At 44.2% G+C, this 25,580-nt stretch overlaps 1 protein-coding gene across 4 annotated transcripts in view; it reads left to right on the plus strand.

The window, feature by feature from the left end:
- The window catches only part of ADGRD2 (adhesion G protein-coupled receptor D2), a 930,084-nt gene that overhangs the window by 888,483 nt on the left and 16,021 nt on the right, over positions 1-25,580 (plus strand). Inside the window, exon 26 of one of the 4 annotated variants that reach the window (XM_077478841.1) lies at positions 3,645-3,874. The exons of the other annotated variants lie outside the window; for them this stretch is intronic. Coding sequence (XP_077334967.1) covers positions 3,645-3,661 — 17 coding nt within the window. The 3' untranslated portion in view covers positions 3,662-3,874. Of the gene's footprint in view, positions 1-3,644; positions 3,875-25,580 lie in introns of those variants that run through there. 4 annotated transcript variants of the gene reach the window in all.

Raw genomic sequence — 25,580 nt, forward strand, 5'->3', positions numbered from 1 at the left:
AGCAACTGTCAGCACTGAGAAGTCCCTCCATACTAAAGGAGAGCCAGGAACGTATGCAGCAGGTGCTGGCTAGGGCCAGCACAGATGCGGGTGGAGACAAAGAGGTGCAGGCACTAGCAAAGAGTAGATGGGTGATAGTCAGGAAGGGTAGAAGAAAAGTGCCAGAGAGGCCGCTACAGGGTTGGAGCATCCCAATAAGTACACTCCATTGAGGGACATTGGTGACACCAGTCAGGGACCAGAACTGCTGGAGCTGAGGGACTCTCCTAGCTGCCGGGGGAAGAACTTGTCCGGTGAGTATGGGGGGAAGTGAAGGGAAAGGAAATACAGATAGTGGTAGGGGACTCAATTCTTAGAACGACAGAGAGGCCAATCTATAACAAAGTCCTGAAGCGCCAAACAGCTGTTGTCTACCGGGCGCTCAGGTTCGGCATATCACAGATCTGGTGAATAGATTACTGGGAGGGTCTGGGGAAGACCCAGCTGTCATCGTGCACATTGGCACCAATGACAAAGTCAAAGGCAGATGGAGTGTCCTAAAGAACAATTTTAGGAACTTAGCAGCTAAATTGAGGAAAAGGACCTCCAAGGTAATATTCTCAGGAATACTTCCGGTACATCGAGCCACACCAGAAAGGCAGAGGGAGATTAGGGAAGTTAACAAGTGGCTGAAGAGCTGGTGTAGTAAGGAGGAGTTTGGGTTCTTGGAGGACTGGGCCGACTTCTCAGTCGATAACCGGTACTATAGAAGGGACGGACTGCATCTAAATGAGGAGGGTACAGATCAGCTGGGAATGAAGATGGCCAAAAAGTTAGAGGGCATTTTTAAACTAGGCGATGGGGGAGGGGCCCAGAGGTAGAGATAGTCAGTGCAAACATATTCCAGAGGGTAGTATTGGGAGCATTAGTGGAAGGTTGACCAAAGCACATAAACCCAAAGTAAGTATAGTACCAAGTTCTAGTTGCAATCTCGGAACACCCAATAAGAGGATAATATGCGACCGGTCTAAACTGCGTGGCATGTTCAACAATGCCAGGAGCCTGGCGGACAAGATGAGTGGACTAGAGATACTGTTGTACGAGGAGGATTTGGATTTTGTGGGAATTTCAGAGACCTGGTTCAACAGCTGTCATGATTGGCTGGCAAACATTCAAGGGTATAAATGGGGGTTAGGGGTATGCCTATATATATATCAAAAATAATGTACAAGTGAATGTGAGAGCTGACATCACTGGGGGAGCTAGGGAGGAAGTGGAACCCTTATGGGTAGAGCTCCAAAGGGATGAAGCTAAGGGCAAAATAATACTGGAAGTATGCTATAGGCCCCCTAACCTGAGGGAGGAAGGTGAGACAGATCTCCTATCACAAATTGGACAAGCAGCAAAGATGGAAAGTGTTATCATAATGGGGGATTTTAACTATCCAGACATAGACTGGCTGGAGGGAACCGCACATTCATCTTACGGAATATCTTACGGATTTTTTTGACAGATTTTTGCCAAAACTTGTGTTGCATACACACGGATGCACAAAGTTGTTGGAAAATCCGATTGTTCGGAATGAGGTGACATACAAAACATACGACGGGACTACGTAGAGGCCAGTGGCCTATAGCTTTCGTCTCCAAATTTTTTCCGAGCATGCATGGCACTTTGTGCTTCAGAATTCTCTACACACGATCGGAAAAAGTCAGATCGGATTTTATTGTCAGAAAATTTTAGATCCAGCTCTCAAATTCTGACTGAAAAAGTCTGATAGAGCCCACATGTGATCGGATTTTCTGACAACATAATCCGATCAGACCTTTTCCGTCGGAATTTCCGACCGTGTGTATGGGGCATAAGGCTCGCCAGTTCCTAAACGTCTTGCAGGACACTTTTATGGGTCAGATGGTAGACGCACCAACCATAAAGCATTACTGGATCTACTGATTACCAACAATACAGACCTGATCACGGATGTGGAAATACGGGGCAATTTAGGTAACAGTAATCACAGGTCAATTGGCTTCAGTATCACACAAATAGGAAACATAATGAGAATACAAAGAAACTGAATTTCAAAAGGGCCAACTTCCATAAAAAAACTAGCCTTGCTAGAAGGCATAAATTGGGATAAAATTGGGATAAAATATTAGGAAGAAAGAACATGGAGGAGAGATGGGTTTGCTTTAAGAGCATATTAAATAAGGGCATTAGCCAATGCATCCCATTGGGAAACGTAACATTAATAAATCACCAGGACCAGATGGCTTGCACCTCCAGGGTACTTAGGGAACTCAGTCAAGTAATTGCCAGACTATTTTTCCTAAAGTTCTAAGACTGGAATGGTACCAGCTGATTGGAGAAAAGCACTGTAGCACCAATATTTAAAAAGAGCCCAAAAATACATCCCTGGGAATTACAGACCAGTTAGCCCAACATTAATAGTATCTAAATGTTTGGAGTGGAAGATAAGGGATTATATACAAGATTTTAGTAATGAGAATGATATCATTAGCAGTAATCAGCATGGATTCATGAAGAATCATTCTTGTCAAACCAATCTATTAACCTTCTATGAGGAGGTGAGTTGCCATCTAGATAAAGGAAGGACCATGGACGTGGTGTATCTGGATTTTGCAAAAGCAATTGACACAGTTCCCCAAAAATGTTTACTGTACAAAATAATGTCTGTTGGCATGGACCATATGGTGAACTCGGAATGGTCAGGGGTGGGTAGTGAGGTCCCCCAGGGTTCTGTGCTGGGACCATTCTTATTTAATTTGTTTGTAAACTGCCTGGAGGATGGAGTAAACAGTTCAATCTCTTTATTTGGGGACAATACTAAGCTAAGCAGGGCAATAACTTATCTGCAAGATGTGGAAACCTTGCAAAAAGATCTGAATAAATTAATGGGGTGGGCAACTACATGGCAAATGAGGTTCAATGTAGAAAAAATGTAAAATAATGCATTTGAGTGGCAAAAATATGAATGCAATCTATACACTGAGGGGAGAACCTCTGGGGGAATCTAAGATGGAAAAGGACCTGGGGGTCCTAGTAGATGATAGGCTCAGCAATGGCATGCAATGCCAAGCTGCTGCTAACAAACAGAAATTGGCATGCATTAAAAAGGGGATCAACTCCAGAGATAAAACAATAATTCTCCTGCTCTACAAGACTCTGGTCTGGCCACACCTAGAGTATGTTTTCCAGTTCTGGGCACCGGTCCTCAGGAAGGATGTACTAGAAATGGAGTAAGTACAAAGAAAGGGTCTGGAGGATATTAGTGATGAGGAAAGGTTGCGAGCACTGAACTTATTCTTTCTGGAGAAGAAACGCTTGAGAGGGGATATGATTTCAATATACAAATACCATACTGGTGACCCCACAATAGGGATAAAACTTTTTCGCAGAAGGGAGGTTAACAAGACTCGTGGCCATTTACCTTAACCTTAAACTACATAGAGGGTTCTTTACTGTAAGAGTGGCAAGGATGTCGAATTCCCTTCCACAGTCGGTGGTCTCAGAGGGGAGCATCAATAGTTTCAAGAAACTATTAGATAAGTATCTGAATGACCGCAACATACAGGGATATACAATGTAATACTGACATATAATCACACACGGGTTGGACTTGATGAACTTGTGTCTTTTTTCAGCATCCCCTACTATGTAAAACTGAAGTGACGTATGGAATACAAGGGATACCTGGTCTCTGTGGATGGCTACATGAACATGCAACTCACCAATACAGAACAGTATATTGATGGGATATTGTCTGGACATCTTTTAGAAGTTCTAATAATATTTAATAATGTATTGTATATGTGAGGAGTGGTAGAGGAGGAAGAGGATGGCGAGATGATAGAATAAAGTTATTTCCAAATTAGTTTTGTAAATTTGTTTTGAAACTTCTTTTAAGTTATTGTTAGACATTGTTTTTGTATGTTTTGTTAACCCCCCTGACGGTCTTCCCGAGTCTGGCTCGGGGTGGAATTTTTATACCAAAAGCGGTAACCCCGAGCCAGACTCGGGACTGCATCGCTGGATCCAGGAGGATGTTTACTTACCTTCTCCCTCGGATCCAGCGTTGTCTCCCCACTGTACGAGCGAGCCGTGTCTCGCTCGATCTATCACATCGCCGATCTCCGTTCCCTGCGAGCGTTGCGACACACGGGGACGGAGATCTGCGCCAAATTCAAAAAGTGAAACACACAGTATACATACAGTATAATGTAATCTTACAGATTACATTGCTGTATGTAAATATTTCACATCCCCTTTGTCCCTAGTGGTCTGCCCAGTGTCCTGCATGTAGTTTTATATAATAAAAACTGTTCTTTATGCCTGGAAACTGGAGATTGTCCATAGCAACCAAAACTGTCCCTTTACTTAAAAAATGATTTTAGACCAGCTAGAAAACAGCGATAATAAATTGTAATCACTCGCAGAATTGAGGGATAGAGATTTGTGCGGAGATCCGTCATCAAATACTGAAAAGTAATGACAGTGACAATTCTGCAACTGAGAAAATTTCAGTGTTTTTGATTTGATTACATTATTGAATAATTTTTATTATTGTTATATTATTATTTGGTACAATTATTTATAATTATTTATTATATTATAATTTATGATTTCATTTTTCAAACTTTATTATACCCGGGATGTCTGCTAGACTCTGGTTTGGACAGATTTAAGAGAGTTATTCCTAAGAATTACAGGACTACAATATAAAACGCCAAATTTTCATGCAAAATAATGGTACCGCTTTTAGCACCTAAAATCCGAAATAATCGTACCGCCAGGGAGGTTAGGAAAAATAAACAGATTTTTTTTCAAGAGTACCTCTATAGGTTTGCAGTGTGAAGTTACCACCAACACCCAAAGCTCAATTTTTCCACACCTGTTACTTCTATTCAAAGTTTGCAAAAGAGACACCATACTTTGTCTAAAAAAAAAAAGTTAATCGTGGCCTTAGTAAACTATAATTTGGCTTCATCACATCAGGGATGCATCCAAAGTCAGCCAAAGAGACACCAGAATTTATCCAAAAAAAAAGTAACCTTGTTCCAAGTGCAATAAATTGTGACCTTGTCATACAGACTGGCTCAACAAGCCATTCTTTACACAATTAAGAATGCTTTCAGGGAAAATCTATTTAAATGTCTTTTTTTTTCTTTATATATGTCAGTTTTGCTGCAGCAGGTTCTATACATGGTACAGATGCACCACTTTACAGGCAGACTAAGGGGTCCCCAGGGACCAAATGTAAAGGAATTTTTCATTTTTATTGTTTCACTTTAGGCATCATTAAAATCACTGCTCTTTTAACCACTTTCCACCCGGCCAATGCATATATACGGCCGGGTGGGAGCTGTCTACTCCTGACAGGCCGTTCAGGAACGTCCTTCAGGAGTAGCGGGATCGCGCGCGCGCGCGCTCGCGCAGCGGCGCGATCCCGATGTGCTCGTGTCACCCGGACATGGCACATCTCAGATCGGCAGGAGGGCTCTGTGATTGGCCCTCCTGATCACATGACGGCCGTGTCCAATCACGGCCGTCATGTGATGTAAACAAACAGCCGGTTGCTAGGCAATTGGCTCTCCTCTCCTCACACGGAAGTCACCGCTGAGGAGAGGAGAGCAGAACGCTGCAGCCGGCTGATGATCAGTGAGTATGGGCTGCTTTTTACAGCTTTTTACTCACTGATCATCAGTGTAGTGTAAACACACAACACACCACACAGTACAAACACAGTCCCCACATATGTCCCCAAAACACACATGTCCCCAAAACACACATGTCCCCAAATAATAAAAACACATGTCCCTAATAATAAAAACATGTCCCCCACATATGTCCCACTAAAATCACATGTCCCAATGATTATCTGCACACATATGTACGTGATCACCTGCACACATATGTACATGATCATTTGCGTACATATGTCCGTGATCACACAAACCAATTATTATACACTTAACGGAATTTTTTTTACCAAAAACATGTAGCAGAATACATTTTGGCTTAAATTTATGCCAAAATTTGATTTTATTGGATTTCTTTTCAAATAGAATAAAGAAAATATTGTTTTTTTTCCAAATTTCCGCTATTTTTGCGCTTATATCGCAAAAAAAAAAAACGGAGTCGTGAATAAATAACACCAAAATAAAGCTCTATTTGTGCGAACAAAATGATAACAATTTCATTTGGGTACAGTGTAGCATGACCGCGCAATTGTCACTGAAAGCGCTAGAGCGCTGAAAGCTGAAAATTGGGCTGGGAAGGAAGGGGGTGAAAGTGCCCTGTATTGTAGTGGTTAAAGATGATCTTTAAAAAAAATGTTTTGCATTGATACATGTCCCCCAGGACCCTTTTTATGGGTAATAACTTGCACATAAGCCTTCAATATTTCACCTTTGATTGTTCAAGTTTGGGTCCCATAAACTTTAATAGGGTTTGAGGTTTGGGTCGAACTTTTGTGATGTTTGAGAGTTCTGGTGCAATGTGAACTGGGTGGGGGGGTTCGGCCCAACTCTGGTAGTGAGTCTGTGCAGTGATTAGTCAAGGTATTATTTATATTTTTTAATTATTAAATATTCAGCTGTGCTATTAAATGCTAGTTTTTGTTTCATGTAACACCTAGCTTCAATTTTGTCTGTCACTGCCACAGAATATTGATCTAAGACAGTCAGAATGACAGCTGTTCTTCAAATACTGTAAGGTAGAATACATTAACCACTTAAGGACCGCCGCATGGAGATGTACATCGGCACAATGGCACCGACAGGCACAAGCATATACATGTACGTGCTTGCCTTCCAGCAGGTGGGGGGTCCGATCGGACCCCTCCCACCTGCTGCGGCGGTCTGTTTCGCTTCAGGAGCGATCCGGGGTGAGGGGATGGCCGTTGGTTTCTGGCCATCCCCTCTCGATCGCTCCTGGCGAATGAAAAGCTTCCCCCGCCTGTGTAGTGTAAACACAGGCAGGAAGGAAGTGATGTCACTCTCCTCGGGGCGGTCTTTTTGACCGGACTGCGAGGAGAGCAGAGATAGTAAGTGCAGCAACACTACACTGACACGTAGGTACACATAGGCACACAAATCAAAAATGCCGCTAGGTAGCTAGTTATTTTTATGTTCACCGCCAGGTTTTTATAGCGTTAGGTACCCCCATATACTACCTAATAAAGATTTTAACCCCCTGATTGCCCCTAGAGTTAACCCTTTCACCAGCGATCACCGTATAAGTGTCACTGGTGACGCCGGTTAGCCAGTTAGTTATTTAGGTTCCCCGTCAGGTTTTTATATAGCGTCAGGAACCCCCATATACTACCTAATAAAGGTTTAACCCCCTGATTGCCCCTAGTTAACCCCTTCACCAGTGATCACCGTATAAGTGTTACGGGTGACTCTGGTTAGTTTGCTTTTTATAGCATCAGGGCACCCATCATTTATTACCCAATAAAGGTTTAACCCCCTGATCACCCGGCGGGTGATATCAATTAGGTTTTAGGGTCAGGGTCTGCGTCACCCCAGGCAGCGCAAGGTTAGGGCCAGTACCACTAACACCCACGCGCAAAGCATACACCTCCCGTAGGGGTATAGTATCTGAACAGATCAATATCTGATCTGATCAGATCTATACTAGCGTCCCCAGCAGTTTAGGGTTCCAAAAAAGCGCATTGTTAGCGGGATCAGCCCAGATACCTGCTAGCACCTGCGTTTTGCCCCTCCGCCCAGCCCACCCAAGTGCAGTATCGATCGGTCACTGTCACAAAACACTAAACACATAACTGCAGCGTTCGCAGAGTCAGGTTTGATCCCTGCGACCGCTAACATTTTTTTTTGGTAGCGTTTTATATTTAAATCCTGAAGGCGGTGCTTGGTTTTCAGGGTCCCGTACGTGGCTAGGCTCCATAAAAGTCCCCCACATGTGGTATCCCCGTACTCGGGAGAAGCAGTAGAATTTATTTTGGGGTGTAATTTCACTTATGCCCATAGCATGTGTGAGCAATATATCATTTAGTGACAACTTTGTGCAAAAAAATAAAAAGTTTGTAATATTCCTGCAACTTGTGGCAAAATATAAAATATTTCATGGACTCAACATGCCTCTCAGTAAATAGCTTGGGATGTCTACTTTTCAAAATGGGATCATTTGGGGGGGGGGGGGGGGTTGTGCTATTTTGACATTTTATGGCCTTCGAAACTGTGATAGGTAGTGAGGAGTGAAATCAAAAATTTGCACCCATAGAAATCCTGAAGGCAGTGATTGGTTTTTGGGGTGCCGTACACGGCTAGACTCCCAAAAAGTCCCACATATGTGGTATCCCCGTACTCAGGAGAAGCAGCAGAATATATTTTGGGGTGCAATTCCACATATAACTATGGCATGTGTGAGCAATATATCATTTAGTGACAACTTTTAGTAAACTTTTTTTTTTGTGTCATTATTCAATCACTTGGGACAAAAAAAATATTCAATGGGCTCAACATGCCCCTCAGCAATTTCCTTGGGGTGTCTACTTTCCAAAATGGGGTCATTTGGGGGGGGGGGGGGTTGGTTGTACTGCCCTGCCATTTTAGCACCTCAAGAAATGAGATAGGCAGTCATAAATTAAAAGCTGTGTAAATTCCCGAAAATGTACTCTAGTTTGTAGACGCTATAACCAATAAATATACGCTTATTGACATTTTTTTTACTAAAGACATGCTGCTGAATACATTTTGGCCTAAATGTATGACCAAAATGTAGTTTATTTGATTTTTCTTATAACAAAAAGTAGAAAATATCTTTTTTTTTTCAAAATTTTCAGTCTTTTTCCTTTTATATCGTAAAAAATAAAAATTGCAGAGGCAATCAAAAGAAAGCTCCATTTGTGGGAAGAAAAGGAAGAAAATTTTGTTTGGGTACAACATTGCATGACCGCGCAATTACCAGTTAAAGCAGTGCAGTGCAAAATTGTAAAAAGACCTCTGGTCCTTAGGCTGACAATTGGTCCGGGGCTTAAGTGGTTAAGCTTGTTGCATCTAATGAGGGGTTGGGGAGGGGGGTGATGTGGTTCATCTAGGTTTCAACCATTTTCAATACATCTTGATTGATCTTTTCACAAAATTTTAAATAATTAAAGCATGATCAAAATAATTCAATTTTACCTTTCATTTAATGCTAACATTAAGCTTGTTCCATTTACCGCCCCCCCCCCCCCCCCAAAAAAAAAAAAAAAAGAAAAAAGTATCGAAAGTGGTTGAAAATGGCAAACATATTTTAATTTTTCATAGCTCTGATTAGGATATCAGAATTTGGATGTAAGTGTAACTTTCTCAGCTGCTGTTCTCAATTGCAGAGCAAAGAACAAAAAACAACCCCAGGGACATGTGTCTTTTTAAATCAGACTAACAATGTAACTATGTAATAGTTTACTCACATTCTTTAGGTGCCATTTTACAATTGTGGTAAATAAAAAAGGTTGCATTAACTGAACCTAAATATCTCTATAAGAAAATACTTGAAGCAGTACGCATATACCAATGCCCTTTTCTGGACAAAGAGAGAGTGTTGAAGAGCCCTGTGCCCAGCAGTATAGAGTTTATAAGGTGTAACTTTATGATAAAGGACCCTATTAAAATCATCGTTGCTCTAAGGGGATTGAGGGCTTGTAGCAACATAGCAGGAGGTGTCATTTTTGCAATACATGCCAGTTGCACCAGGATTGTAGCCTTGGTTGGATAAACATGCTTTTTTTTGTTTTAATTCAACTTCATCTTCTAAAAGTATCCCCCAAGTGCTAAATTCATGAACTAGTACATGTTCAGCACAATGGAAAGCTACATATTAAAGTGGAGTTCCACCCAAAAGTAGAACTTCCACTCTTTGTACTCCCCCCCCCCCCCCCCCCCCGGTGCTAACACAGGCATTCTATTCCCACTTCCAGGAGCCTCAGCTGCGGATATTGACGTCACCGCCCGGGCTCCCTCCTCCTTCCCCGGCTGCCGGGCCAGTAGGGGAGAGGAGGGGAGCCTCACACATGCGCAGTAGGGTTCCCAGCGTGAAGCCGTAAGGTTTCAATGCCGGGTTCCCTTACTCGCAATGGAGGCAGCATGCACCCAACAGCTGATGGAAACATCAGCTGCAGTGCCAACATCGCTGGACTCCAGGACAGGTAAGTGTCTGATTATTAAAAGTCAGCAGCTGCAGTAGACATTTACTGTCAGCACTTTCACATTAGTAAGGTGTAAGGTGGATGAATAAGTAGAGAGAAAAAGATTAATTTCAAATATTTTTGAGCCTTAAAGGTTATGTTAACAGTTGTGTGAACCTGACCTGGTCAATATAGCAACAGCTGGAATGTGCAGTTGTACTGTGGTGCTTGCAAGTTCCTATGTTTGTCTATGTTGGCCAGGCTGTAAATGAGATCTCACGTTTTTTCAGTGATAATTAAGCTCCCCTTCTCATCATTCAACTGCAACATGCTAATACTTCATCTGGCAGCAGCATTTTAAAGTTAAATATGAAGTTGGGCCTTACTTTCAGTATAGGCCTAAAGCAAAACCCCAAAATAAAAATTTGCAGCATAACAATCTTTATATAAAGAAGGAAGGAAAAGACTAAATCAGGCAAGGAATTATCAGCGCACCTCATCCCGGTTATAGCAAATATGGAGAAACGGAAAGGGGTAGGTGGGACTGTTGCGGTGCTGATATTAGTGAAAAAATTGAATTTTTTTTATAAGGGATATTTTATTAAATATACTAAAAATGGCCAAAGAAAGGTCAATAAGTACAAAATTGGGAAACAACAAATATTGATTTTCATACAGACAATGTGCAAAGTCCATCAATTAGTTTAGATAACCATATTCTTGGCGGTTCAGATGGAAAATTCCCGACATGTTTCGCCTGCTCTTAGGCTTCTTCAGGGGAGCCAATGGTTGATGGAAGAAGAAATATTTTATTTATAAAAGCAAGTAAGAGAATTTGCTGTAGAAAAAATATAACAAAATTAATGGAGCCGGTCATGTTGAAAGAACACATCCTAAATCCCCGCCAGAGCCCACCTATCTCAAAAAATTCAACGGATGATATGTGTAAAATAATACCTGCCAATCTCAAACAAATTCGCCTATGCCCTGAAGTGAAGACCCCACTCAGAATTGGAAACGAGCCAGTCCCCAAAACAGCCACTTCACTTCAGGGCATAGGCGAATTTGTTTGAGATTGGCAGGTATTATTTTACACATATCATCCGTTGAATTTTTTGAGATAGGTGGGCTCTGGCGGGGATTTAGGATGTGTTCTTTCAACATGACCGGCTCCATTAATTTTGTTATATTTTTTCTACAGCAAATTCTCTTACTTGCTTTTATAAATAAAATATTTCTTCTTCCATCAACCATTGGCTCCCCTGAAGAAGCTTAAGAGTAGGCGAAACATGTCGGGAATTTTCCATCTGAACCGCCAAGAATATGGTTATCTAAACTAATTGATGGACTTTGCACATTGTCTGTATGAAAATCAATATTTGTTGTTTCCCAATTTTGTACTTATTGACCTTTCTTTGGCCATTTTTAGTATATTTAATAAAATATCCCTTATAAAAAAAATTCTATTTTTTCACTAATATCAGCACCGCAACAGTCCCACCTACCTCTTTCCGTTTCTCCATAATCTTTATATAAGGCAGCTACATTCATTTTTTTCAAATTAGTAACATTTTCAACAAGTACAAAAACACCTGTTGATCCTGCCTGAAATGCAATGTCCTTCCTACTTCCTGCGAACTAACAAGGCCACAAAAACAACATTGTTCCATGAACTACTGTGCAATGTAGGTGAGCAAAATGTGTATGAAGTCCATCCTGTGTGACAACGATGGCTGCCTCCATAGATTGGTGAAGAAGTAATTACAGCCAAAAATGTATAGGAAGTGCAGCTGCCATATCTAAGGACAGGTAGGAAGACAAAAAGAGCAACACAGGTATTTGTGTGACCATTGTTAGAAACTAGGGATGAGCCGAACACCCCCCGGTTCGGTTCGCACCAGAACTTTCGAACGGACCCCACGTTCGTTACGAACGTTAGAACCCCATTGAAGTCTATGGGACTCGAACGTTCGAAATGGAAAGTGCTAATTTTAACGGCTAATATGCAAGATACTGTCCTAAAAAGGGTTTGGGGACCTGGCTCCTGCCCCAGGGGACATGGGTCAATGCCTAAAATGTTTTTAAAAATGGCCGTTTTGGCGGGAGCACTGATTTTAATGACGATTAAAGTGAAAAAAAAAAGTGAAATATTCCTTTAAATATGGTGCCTGGGGGGTGTCTGTAGTATGCCTGTGAAGTGCCACGTGTTTCCCGTGTTTAGAACAGTCCCTGCACAAAATGACATTAAACGGAAATAACATCATTTAAAACTGCTTGCGGTTTTAATCTTATATCTGGTTCCTGCAATATGGTTGAAAATCATTGAGAAAAATGGCATGGGTAGCCCTCCCTGCCCATTACCAGCCTATTTGGGTCTTGTACGCATATTAAGGGGAACCCCGTACCCATATTAAAAAAAGGAAATGCGTGTGGCCCCCAGGCCCTATATACTCAGAACAGCAGTATACAGGCGGTGCAAACAAGACAGGGACTGTGTAGGTTTGTTGTGTTAAGTTGAATCTGTTTGTAATTTTCAACTGGTACATTTTTAAAGTGTAGCTCCAGTCAAAAAAACTATTTTTAAGCTTTTTGGAAAACATAGAGAAGGGTTATCACCCCTGTATAATTTGTTTTGTCATCCATCTTTTTTCATCTCACTTGCTGTTGTCTCCTTCCATTTGCAAGTAGGAGATGTTTGTAAATTGGATGTTTGAAAGTAGGGGCCTGCCCTATATGCTCTGCAGAAATGGCGGAACAAGGTGTTGGTTTTGCCACAACATTGTAAGCCCTCAAAGTGACTCTTGGTGGGCGCTGGAGCGCCTTGCTGTGAACGATTATATCAAGAATTGTAATTACATGCCATTGTTGAACAGTGGTAGAAAAATTGACCTTTGGTGGTTTTGGTGCTGGTGGCACAACACTATAAGTCCTCACCGTTACTCTGGGTGGGCACAGGAAGGGGCCCTCATGTGAAATATTATATCAAGAATTGTAATTACATGTCCCTGTTAAACAGGGGCAGAAAAATTGGGCCTTAGGCACTGGTGCTGGTGCCATCACACTGCAACCTCTGCCATATACTCTAGTTTTATTGCAGGAATTAGCCCTGCTGCAAAGCATTGCATCAAAAATTGTACTTAAACGCCCCTGTTAAACAGGGGCAGAAAAATTGGGCCTTAGGCACTGGTGCTGGTGCCACCACACTCCAACCTCTGCCATATACTCTAGTTTTATTGCAGGAATTAGCCCTGCTGCAAAGCATTGCATCAAAAATTGTAATTAAACGCCCCTGTTAAACAGGGGCAGAAAAATTGGGCTGCTGGCATCACCCAGAACCAAAAATGTTCTTCCAACATATCAGCGGAGGAGGAAGAGGATAGACAATCAACATAACAGGACAGTCACTCAGCATCAGCATAGGCAGTCTTGAAGGGATGTGGTATTTCAAAAAAAAATTATTCGGTTACATCAGCTTCAGGTGCTTGGTAGCTGTGGGTGATCCAAGACTGATTCATCTTGATGAAGGTCAGTCGATCAACTGATTCGGTGGGCAGGCGCACCCTGTGATCGGTAACAAAGCCACCAGCAGCACTGAAGGTGCGTTCCGAAAGAACGCTGGATGCAGGACAGGCCAGTAGCTCAATTGCATACTGTGCAAGCTCTGGCCAGTGATCCATCCTCAAGACCCAGTAAGCCAGAGGATTTTCAGTGGGAAAGGTGTCCAAGTCTGACCTTGCCCCTAGGTATTCCTGCACCATGTAAATTAGACGCTGGCGATGGGTGCTGGAACCAATCATACCTTGGGGCTGCGGACTAAAAAATTGTCTGAAAGCATCAGTCAGACGGCCACCTTCTCCACTGCTCCTTCTGACTGATGCCTCAGCAACACGTTGTCCAGGACCAGGAGTTTGTGACCTCCCAGTCTCTGGGAACGCGTTGCACAGAGCTTTCTGCAAGGCCTCCCGGAGATGTCTCATCCTCTGCTCCCTCTGCGATGGCAAGATAAGGTCGGCAACCTTACCCTTGTACCATGGATCAAGGAGAGTGGCCAGCCAGTAATGGTCCCTCTCCTTGATCCGAAGAATACGAGGATCCTTCCGCAGGCTTTGCAGGATCAGGGAGGCCATGCAGCGTAGGTTAGCTGAGGCATTCGGTCCGGAGTCCTCTGAGTCACTAAGGACAACATGATCCGCAGCTACCTCCTCCCAGCCACGTACAAGTCCACGTGTTTCTTGGGACTGTAAATCATCCCTATAAGACTGCTGCTGCTGATGCTGAGTGCCAGCCTCCACCTCCATGCTGACACAATCATCCTCATCCTCCTCTTCCTCCTCCTCACCCTCTTCCTGTGTGATGGGTGGCACAGCAGGAAAACTGTCTGGATAAAGGGGGCCTTGAGAGGCAAGGAAGTCCTCCTCTTCCTGCCTCTGTTCTGCCTCAAGTGCCCTGTCCATTATTCCACGCAGCGTATGCTCCAAGAGGTGGACAAGAGGTACAGTGTCACTGATGCATGCACTGTCACTGCTCACCATCCTTGTGGCCTCCTCAAACGGTGACAGGACAGTGCATGCATCCCTGATCATGCCCCACTGGCGTGGTGAGAAAAAACCAAGCTCCCCTGACCCTGTCCTGGTGCCGTAGTCGCACAGGTACTCATTGATGGCCCTCTGCTGCGTGTGCAGCCACTGCAGCATGGCCAATGTTGAGTTCCATCTGGTGGGCATGTCACATATAAGGCGGTTCTTGGGCAGGTTCAACTCCTTTTGGAGCTCAGCCAGCCGAGCACAGGCATTAAATGATCAGCGGAAATGCACACAGACTTTCCTGGCCTGCTTCAGGACATCATGTAAGCCGGGGTACCTGCCCAAGAACCGCTGCACCACCAGGTTAAGGACGTGAGCTACACAGGGCACATGGGTCAGTTGTCCCTGTCGGAGGGCGGAGAGGAGGTTGGTGCCATTGTCGCAAACCACCATTCCTGGCTTAAGCTGGCGTGGCGTCAACCACCTCTCAGCCTGCCCCTGCAGAGCTGACAAAACATCCGCCCCAGTGTGGCTCCTGTCCCCCAAACAAACCAGCGCAAGCACGGCATGGCATCGTTTTGCCTGCGTACTTGCGTAGCCCCTGGAACGCCTACGGAGCACCGCTGGTTCTGAGGACAGAGCACTGGAAGAGGCCATGGAGGAAGAAGAAGAGGAGGGGGTGGAGGAGAGAGGTGTGTCACAACCAATAGTAGCATTTTGGAGGCGTGGTGGCAGAACAACCTCCAACACTACTGCACCTTGTCCTGCATCCTTCCCAGCAGCCAGAAGAGTGACCCAATGGGCCCTGAAAGACAGGTAACGTCCCTGTCCATGCCTGCTGGACCATGAGTCAGCGGTAATATGCACCTTACCGCTGACCGCCCTGTCCAGCGAGGCAAGGACATTGCCTTCCACATGCCGGTAGAGAGCCGGAATCGCCTTCCGTGAGAAAAAGTGGCGTTTGGGGACCTGCCACTGAGGAACCGCACATTGTACAAACTCACGGAAGGGGGCCGAGTCTACCAACTGAAAAGGCAGCAGTTGAAGTGCTAGCAATTTAGCCAAGCTAGCATTCAACCGCTGGGCATGTGGATGGCTGGGAGTAAACTTCTTCCGCCGGTCCAGCAGCTGGGGCAGGGACATTTGCCTGCTATAATCGGATGTGGATGTACCACTAGCAGAGTTCCCGGAAGCACTTGGCTGTGACACACCTAATTCTACACCTTCATTCCTCTCAGAGCAGGTTTCAGAGAGGACTGAAGGTCTAGTGGGGTTGGAGATGCCAGCTGATGAGGAGCAAGGAGAGGTCCGCTTTGTTCTTTGGTGTGGGTCTTTGAGGTACGCTTGCCAACGAGCTGCATGGCAGGTCAACATATGTCTGGTCAAGCATGTGGTGCCCAAGCGGCTGATGTTTTGGCCACGTGAGATACGCTTGAGACATATGTTGCAAATAGCAGCGGTGCGATCTGATGCACTCGTCTCAAAAAAGGCCCACACCAAAGAACTTTTAGAATAACGCGCAGAGGAAGCGCTCTGCGCAGGCGGAGCTCTGCGGTGTGATTCAGTCGGTGTGCTGCCCCTAAGCTGGCCCCCGGAGGGCATCCTGCCTCGTTGGACATGTGCCTCCTCCTCCTCCTCCTCCTCCCTCCTTCCAGGCACCCACGTGGAGTAGTTCCTCTAGCTGAGTGTCATCATCAGAGCCCACCAAACACTGGGCATCCTCCTGGAGCATGTACCCAACACTGTGCTCAAAGAGTTCAGGAGACTCCTCAGGAGGACGTGGTGGGTCTAGGGAAGGAGTCACTGATGATGACATTGAGAGGAGGGAAGACGATGCGTTGGCAGCTGCTTTGCTACTACCCTGAGACTGGGTGAGAGAGGATGAGGAGGATGAAGAGGGCTTGGTCATCCACTCTACCAAGTCATTGGCATGTTGCGGTTCAACATGTCCAGCTGCAGAAAAGAAGGACAAGCATGTCCCATGGCCACGTGCTGATGACAATGCACCGCGTCCACGACCAGCACTGTTGTCTCTAGACACAGAGCCTGCTTGCCCTCTTTTATCGGCTCGCGCCTGTCTGCCTCTCCTTGCTGGCCTTCCAGACATGGTAATGGCCTGAAGGGACTTGGGTAAAACAGTAGTTGGGTAGTTTATATTGTGCTGGAGACACACAACACCCACTAACTCCTGCAGATGCCTTTTTTATAGAACAGCAGAGATAAACGGGTATATACAGATGTATACTGTGCTGTGCTGAGAACAGCTATGTAGGTGGATTATAGCGGTATGTACTGGGTACAGAGCACGCAGACAGCACGCACTATCTCCTGACACTACTGACTGCAAGCTCTATTATTAAAGATGGACCACTAGCTATATAGGTGAGGTGAATATCACGGTGTATACTGCGGTCAGGGCACGCAGACAATAACCAGAAAACAGCAGAGTTAAAGGGGTATATACAGATGTATACTGTGCTGTGCTGGAAGCACACACAACTTCCAATAACTCCTGCAGATGACAATTGGGCCCAAATAGAGAACAGCTATGTAGGTGGATTATAGCGGTATGTACTGGGTACAGAGCACGCAGACAGCACGCACTATCTCCTGACACTACTGACTGCAAGCTCTATTATTAACCACTTAACAACCGCCCATTGCCGATTAACGGCATCAGGGCAGTTGTTTAACTCTAAGAGGCCGTTAATTAACGGCCTCCCAGAATTCTGCTCTCGCGCGCCCCCTGGGGCGCGCACACGAGAGCATCCGTGACCGCTGGGTCCAGTGGACCCGGCGCATCACGAATCACGGTAAACGGCCGCTCATCGCGGCCGTTTACCACGTGATTGCTCCGTCAAATGACGGAGTGATCACTTGTAAACAAGCCGGCGTCATGTTATGACGCCGGTTCCTCCCTCCCCCTCTCTGTACCTATCGGTACAGCGGAGGGGGAAGAGATCGGTGTCAGCAGCGATGTGGGCTGCATCTGCAGTGCCCACATCGCTGCTCACCGAAAATTAACCCCTCAAATCCCTGCAAATACTCTGCATTACTCTGCAATTCCCTGCAAATACTCTGCATTACTCTGCAATTCCCTGCAAATACTCTGCATTACTCTGCAATTCCCTGCAAATACTCTGCATTACTCTGCAATTCCCTGCAAATACTCTGCAATTCCCTGCAAATACTCTGCAATGCCCTGCAACACTCCGCAATGCCCTGCAACACTCCGCAATGCCCTGCAACACTCCGCAATGCCCTGCAACACTCCGCAATGCCCTGCAACACTCTTCAATGCCCTGCAACACTCTGCAATGCCCTGCAACACTCCGCAATGCCCTGCAACACTCCGCAATGCCCTGCAACACTCCGCAACGCTCTGCAATACCCTGCAACACTCTGCAACACCCGCCAATACCCTGAAACACTCTGCAATGCTCTGCAACCCCCGCCGATACCCTGCAACACTCTGCAATGCTCTGCAACCCCCGCCGATACCCTGCAACACTCTGCAATGCTCTGCAACCCCCGCCGATACCCTGCAACACTCTGCAATGCTCTGCAACACCCGCCAATACCCTGCAACACTCTGCAATGCTCTGCAACACCCGCCAATACCCTGCAATGCTCTGCAACGCAGTACTCTGCAACACCATGCTCTGAGATACCCAGCCATAGTCGGTGATACCCTGCAATACCCAGCCATAGACATCTCCCGCCGCCCTCCGCCCTCCGGTGCTTCTACCGAATCGCTAATACGATCAAAGCCAGAATCTTTTTTTTTTTTCAGGCTTCCCAGCTTAGAGGTGAGATGTGGGTCTTATTGACCCCACATCTCACTGTAAAGAGGACCTGTCATGCCATATTCCTATTACAAGGGATGTTTACATTCCTTGTAATAGGAATAAAAGTGATCAAAAAAATTATTTTTGGGGAAAAAAATGTCAAACTAAAATAAATAAAGTAAAATGAACAATAAAAAAAAATGTTTTTTTTAAAGCGCCCCTGTCCCCATGTGCTCGCATGCAGAAGCGAACGCATGCGTAAGTCCCGCCCACATATGAAAACGGTGTTCAAACCACACATGTGAGGTATCGCTGCGAACGTTAGAGCGAGAGAAATAATTCTAGCCCTGGACCTCCTCTGTAACTCAAAACATATAACCAGTAAAAAAAATCGCCTATGGGGATTTTTAAGTAGCGACGTTTGCCGCCATTCCACGAGCGTGTGCAATTTTGAAGAGTGACATATTAGGTATCTATTTACTCAGCGTAACTTCATCTTTCACATTATGCAAAAATTGGGCTAACTTTACTGTGTTTTTTTTTTTTTAAGCACAAAACAGTTTTTTTTCCAAAAAAAAGCATTTGAAAAATTACTGCGCAAATACCGTGCGAGATAAAAAGTTGCAAAGACCACCATTGTATTCTCCAGGGTGTTTGCTAAAAAAACATATATAATGTTTTGGGATTCTATGTAATTTTCTAGCAAATAAATTATGATTTTTACATGTAGGAGAGAAATGTCAGAATTGTCCTGGGTGCTCCAGAACACCTGATGGCGCTCCATGCATGTTGGGCCTCTGTATGTGGCCACGCTGTGTAAAAGTCTCACACATGTGGTATCACCATACTCGGGAGTAATAGCAGAATGTGTTTTGGGGTGTAATTTGTGGTATGCATATGCTGTGTGTGAGAAATAACCTGATAATATGACAATTTTGTGAAAAAAAAAAAAAAAGTAAAAAGAATCTTGATTTTGCAAAGAATTGTGGGAAAAAATGACAACTTCAAAAAACTCATCATGCCTCTTACTAAATACCTTGGAATGTCTTCTTTCCAAAAAGGGGTCATTTGGGGGGTATTTGTACTTTTCTGGCATGTTAGGGTCTCAAGAATTGAAATAGGCCGTCAGTCCTTCAGGTGTGATCAATTTTCAGATATTGGCACCATAGCTTGTGGACTCTATAACTTTCACAAAGACCAAATAATATCCACCAATTTGTACTTATTTTTACCAAAGATATGTAGTAGTATAAATTTTGGCCAAAATTTATGAAGAAAAAATTTCTAATCTGCTAAATTTTCTAACAGAAACAAAGAAAAATTCGTTTTTTTACAGAATTTTCTGTATTTTTTCTTTTATAGCACAAAAAAAAAAAAACCCAGCGGTGATTAAATACCACCAAAAGAAAGCTCTATTTGTGTGAAAAAAAGGACAAAAATTTCATATAGGTCCAGTGTTGCATGACTGAGTAATTGTCATTCAAAATGCGAGAGCACCGAAAGCTGAAAATTGGTCTGGTTATTAAGGGTGTTTAAGTGCCCAGTGGTCAAGTGGTTAAAGATGGACCACTAGCTATATAGGTGAGGTGAATATCACGGTGTATACTGCGGTCAGGGCACGCAGACAATAACCAGAAAACAGCAGAGTTAAAGGGGTATATACAGATGTATACTGTGCTGTGCTGGAAGCACACACAACTTCCAATAACTCCTGCAGATGGCAATTGGGCTCAAATAGAGAACAGCTATGTAGGTGGATTATAGCGGTATGTACTGGGTACAGAGCACGCAGACAGCACGCACTATCTCCTGACACTACTGACTGCAAGCTCTATTATTAAAGATAGATCACTAGCTATATAGGTGAGGTGAATATAGTGGTGTATACTGCGGTCAGGGCACAGACAATAACCACTACACAAGAGCAAGATAGGAAATCAGCCAAAAACGATTGGTGTGTAACACCCACTGCTTCAGACGCCAACACACTACACGAGGCCGCCTCAAAGGCGGCCTTATATAGTGTGGGGCGTGCACTACACAGCCTGAGCTATGATTGGCCACAGGCAGGAAGCCTGTGGCCAATCATGGCTCTCCTCGCTGCTGGCGATGCGATTGGCCAAGCATGCGGGGTCACAGTGCATGCTTGGCCAATCACGAGCCAGCAATGCACTGCGCCATCGCAGTGCATTGTGGGCCGTGTGCGCCACACGAATTTTGACGCGAACGGACCAAGAGTTCGGATTTCGCCGAACGGACGAACAGCCAATGTTCGAGTCGAACGTACGTTCGACTCGAACACGAAGCTCATCCCTATTAGAAACTAAAAATAGTTCCTAAATCTCTAGTCAGTTACAGATTTGAAAAGGCGTAGGAAACTAGTCTCTAATGGCGGGCTGAGGGCACTAATAATTCAGGGCAAGATAGATGTCTTTACAGTATGTTCAGTAGAGTACGTATTGCAGCCATTATTAATGACATTGAAGCAAAAACCCAACTGCATTACTTATAATAATATATGCATGCAATGTGTTGACCTATCTTACCTATGCTGTAGCAATAGCTGAAAATGAACAAATAACTAAGTATGATATAAAAAAGCTGCCCGTATATCTCACGCTGATGGAAATGTACAATGCATATATTTTTACAGACAGGCAGGCAGCACCAACAATTTTCTACTATTTCAGGAATAAATTGATGAAAATCAAATTTTTCCTTTCTTGAGACTAACATTTCCCCTAAAATCAGAAGGTATCTTAAAGTGATACAAAAGATAAATTTTTTTAAATGTCTAAATAACAAACATACTTACTTGCTCTGTGCAGTGGTTTTGCACAGAGCAGCCCCGTCTTCTCAGGTGCCTTCCCGGCGCTCCCTAGCCCTCCCTCCTGCAAGTGCCCCCACAGCAAACAGCTTGCTATAGGGGCACATGGCACTGAGCCTTGGTTTGGGCCCACCCCCATCTCTTCTCATTGGCTCACTGACTTTGGCAGCAGCGGGAGCCAATGGTGTGGTGTGCTGTCTCAGCTAATGAGAAGGAGAGTCCTGGGCAGCCGAAGCTCAGGTAAGTAAAAAGAGGGCTGCTGTGCACTGAAGGTTGTTTAAAAAAAAAAACCTTCTGACTTTAGAACCACTTTAAAGTGATTGTAAAGTCTTGTTTTTTTTTTCCAATAAAAATTACAAACATGTCATACTTACCTGTTCTGTGCAGTGGTTTTGCACAAAGCAGCCCGGATCCTCCTCTTCTTGGGTCCCTCGTCTGTGCTCCTGGCCCCTCCCTCCTGTTGAGTGCCCCCACAGCAAGCAGCTTGCTATGGGGACACCCCAGCCAAGTCACATTCAGACACAGAGCTACGGCCCAGCCCCATCCCCTCACTGATTGGCTTACTGACTTTGATTGATTTTGATTGTCTCAGCCAATCAGGATGGAGAGTCTCGGATGGCCAAGACACTCATGGACATCCCTGAACAGAGATGGGACTCCAGTAAGCATTAGGGGGGCTGAGGGCAGCAGCTGCACACAGAAGGCTTTTTATCTTAATGTATAGAATGCATTAAGATTAAAAACCTTCTGACTTTACAACTCATTTAATTCTAATGAGCAATATTGTATGATTCGCAACCCTAAAACAGTTCAATCTTTGTTGCAATTAAGACATTTTAATTTTATTTGTCTAGATTGCCCTTCTCTGTCAACTTTTGGTCTATTGCTGACTGTTTAGAAAAATATTACACAGAAGCATGCTTATGCTAAGCTTTTATTACTTAATAACTTTTAAAATACATACTTCTCTTTGTTTTTTTTTGTTTGTTTTTTTTACTAGCGCTTTTCAGATCCTTAACTTTTATTTTAATTATCCAAACAGAGCCATCTATCCATCATGAAAAAAGTGGTGCTTTACCCAAGTGGCTTATTATACATTAAAAAACACATGTACTGTAAAATTCCACTTGAAAGGCAACATTTGTGCTGTATAGTCTATTCTTATTGTCATAATCAAGTGCTGTCAAGTCGATTTTGACTCCTGGTAACCACATGCGTCATATTTCTCCAGATTAATCTGTCTACAATTTGGTCATATCTTATTCATATCATACAGTATATATAGCCATTATTGTCTAAACTGCTGCCAACAAAAGTGAGTACACTTCTAAGTGAAAATGTCCAAATTGGGCCCAAAGTGTCAATATTTTGTGTGGCCACCATTATTTTCCAGCACTGCCTTAACCCTCTTGGACATGGAGTTCACCAGAGCTTCACAGGTTGCCACTGGAGTCCTCTTCCACTCCTCCATGACGACATCAGGTGGATGTTTGAGACCTTATGCTCCTCCACCTTCCCTTTGAGGATGCCCCACAGAGGCTCAATAGGGTTTAGGTCTGGGTACATGCTTGGCCAGTCCATCACCTTTACCCTTAGCTTCTTTAGCAAGGCAGTGGTCGTCTTGGAGGTGTGTTTGGGGTCCTTAGCATGTTGGAATACTGCCCTGCGGCCCAGCTTCCAAAGGGAGGGGATCATGCTCTGCTTCAGTATGTCACAGTACATGTTGGCATTCATGGTTCCCTTAATAAACTGTAGCCCCCAATGCCGGCAGCTCTCATGCAGCCCCAGACCTTGACACTGCCACCACCATGCTTGACTGTAGGCAAAACACACTTGTCTTTGTACCCCTCACCTGGTTGCTGCCACACATGCTTGACACCATCTGAACCAAATAAGTTTATCTTGGTCTCATCAGACAACGGTACATGGTTCCAGTAATCCATGTCTTTAGTCTGCTTGTCTTCAGCAAATTCTTTGCAGGCTTTCTTCTGCATCATCTTTAGAAGAGGCTTCCTTCTAGGACGACGGTAATGCAGACCAATTTGATGCAGTGTGCGGAATATGGTCTGAGCACTGACAGGCTGAGCCTCAACCCCTTCAAACTCTACAGCAAAGGTGGCACCACTCATAGGTCCCAAAGACAACCTCTGGATATGACGCTGAGCACGTGCACTCAACTTCTTTGGTCAACCATGGCTGAGCCTGTTCTGAGTGGAACCTGTCCTGTTAAACCGCTGTATGGTCTTAGCCACCATGCTGCAGCTCAGTTTCACAGTCTTGGCACTCTTCTTATAGAATATGCAATTTTTATGTAGAGCAACAATTCTTTTTTTCAGATTCTCTGAGTTCTTTGCCATGAGGTGCCATGTTGAAGTTCCAGTGACCAGTATGAGAGAGTGAGAGCGATAACATCAAATTGAACACACCAGATTCCCATTCACACATGATACTTTGAAACACTAACGAGTCACATGACAGCTGGGAGGGAAAATAGCTAATTGGGCCCAATTTGGACATTTTCACTTAGGAGTGTACTCACTTATGTTGCCAGCGGTTTAGACATTAATGGCTGTGTGTTGAGTTTTTTGAGGGGGCAGCAAATTTACATAGTATTGTGTTGATAGCGGTGGTGTTGGCGACATATGAGTTTCTATATGTGAACGTGGGGAGGAATGGCCGGATGTCTGATGGAGGAGTATTTACCCAAACCGAGTTTTACCGACGTCTCGAGAGTGGTGGCTTGGGATTGCCACCCCTGGAGGAGTCTATAGAAGGACTGCCATTTGTCTTCGTCGCAGATGAGGCTCTCGGTCTGGGAAACCATGTCATGAGGCCATTCCCCCAGAGGACCCTCACCCCGGAGAAGAGGGTCTTTAATTTCTGCCTGTTTCAAACGGCTATTAATATGTCGGAATCCAAACGTCATACCATTGTCTTATCTTGTTGCATCTTGCATAACTTTTTGAAAAGAAATAACTCAAATTATGTGGTCACAGTTGGGCCTGACGCCGGACTTCAGCAATCAATGACGTCCCTCGAAGCGGTCGTCCTGGCTTGCCCCCCCAAAGCGCCCATGAAGTGCGACAAAATTATTTGGAATATTTTTCGGGGAGGGGGGCCATTGCTTTGCCAGCACATTTTGAATAAATTTTACATTTAATCTGCATTTTGATTTCCTGCTTGTGTTTCTTTTTTGTGTCTCCTAGTGCACTTGTAGTGCCAAGTGGTTTGTACATTATTATATAACACCCATTGACATTGTAAACACCAATTTAAACACAAAAAATGGTATTGATCATCGAAAGAAGCCACACATGAAGTAAAAAAAGTAAAAAAGTATAACATTTTGAGTTATCTACATTTTTTTTTTTTAGATTACATAAACAGCCATGTTTCAAAACAGAACATACACAACTCTGGAACTTGCAAAGTTCAACATTGAAAAACTTAAGGCAAGATCACACATTATATTGTCCAAAATGTGTGGCTATTGCCTTCAACAGATGGGATGAAGTCACCCCTGTAAAAGCCTAATTTTGAAGATGCACACAAATTCAAGAGTCAAACTGGGGATTCACATTCTGATCCCATGCCTAATGTCAACATGTGCTATCTCCCATCATGGGGGATAAATTGATGTTTTGGGGGTGCAACCCCTTCCTCTCGCCTACTTGAGTTTGAGGAAGGGGTTGCAGGCACAAAACGTGTATATTGATATCCCCTGATGGCAGATAGCACATGCTGACATACCGTGTGCATCTTCAAAATTAGGCTTTTTAAAATGTTGTCAAAATGTAACAAAAAAACACAAAATGGTGCCAATTTTTTGTAAATTATATTCTTCTGAGGACATCAATCATGTTCTTAAAGTGGTTGTAAACCCTTACAACACACTTTGACCTACAGGTAAGCCTAGATTAAGGCCTATCTGTAGGTCCAAGAAATATCTCCTAAACCTATACGGTTTAGGAGATATTTGCCCGAAGACAGGCACCGCTGTCTACGGCGCATGCACCATAGACAGCAGCGCGCAGGCGCACTGAGCACGGCATCGTCAATGACAAAGATGCCGTGTGTGGCGGCTCCCGTGTGCATGCGCGGGAGTGACGTCATCGCGGCTTTGCCGAATGACTGTGGCGGAGCTGCGAGACCCCACCGAGAAGATGGATCCACCAGACTACAGGGGACAGCAGTGACTTCGCTGGCTCCTGTGTCAGGTAAGTGACACATAATAGACTACTATGCGATGCATAGTAGTCCATTATGCTTTGCCTTTGCAGGGAATGAAAGAGGAAGTAAACTCATCA

This window comes from Lithobates pipiens, unplaced genomic scaffold, assembly GCF_037356315.1.
Source record: "Lithobates pipiens isolate NorthernLeopardFrog02 unplaced genomic scaffold, aLitPip1_a1.2 Scaffold_1, whole genome shotgun sequence".
NCBI classification, from domain to species: domain Eukaryota; kingdom Metazoa; phylum Chordata; class Amphibia; order Anura; family Ranidae; genus Lithobates; species Lithobates pipiens.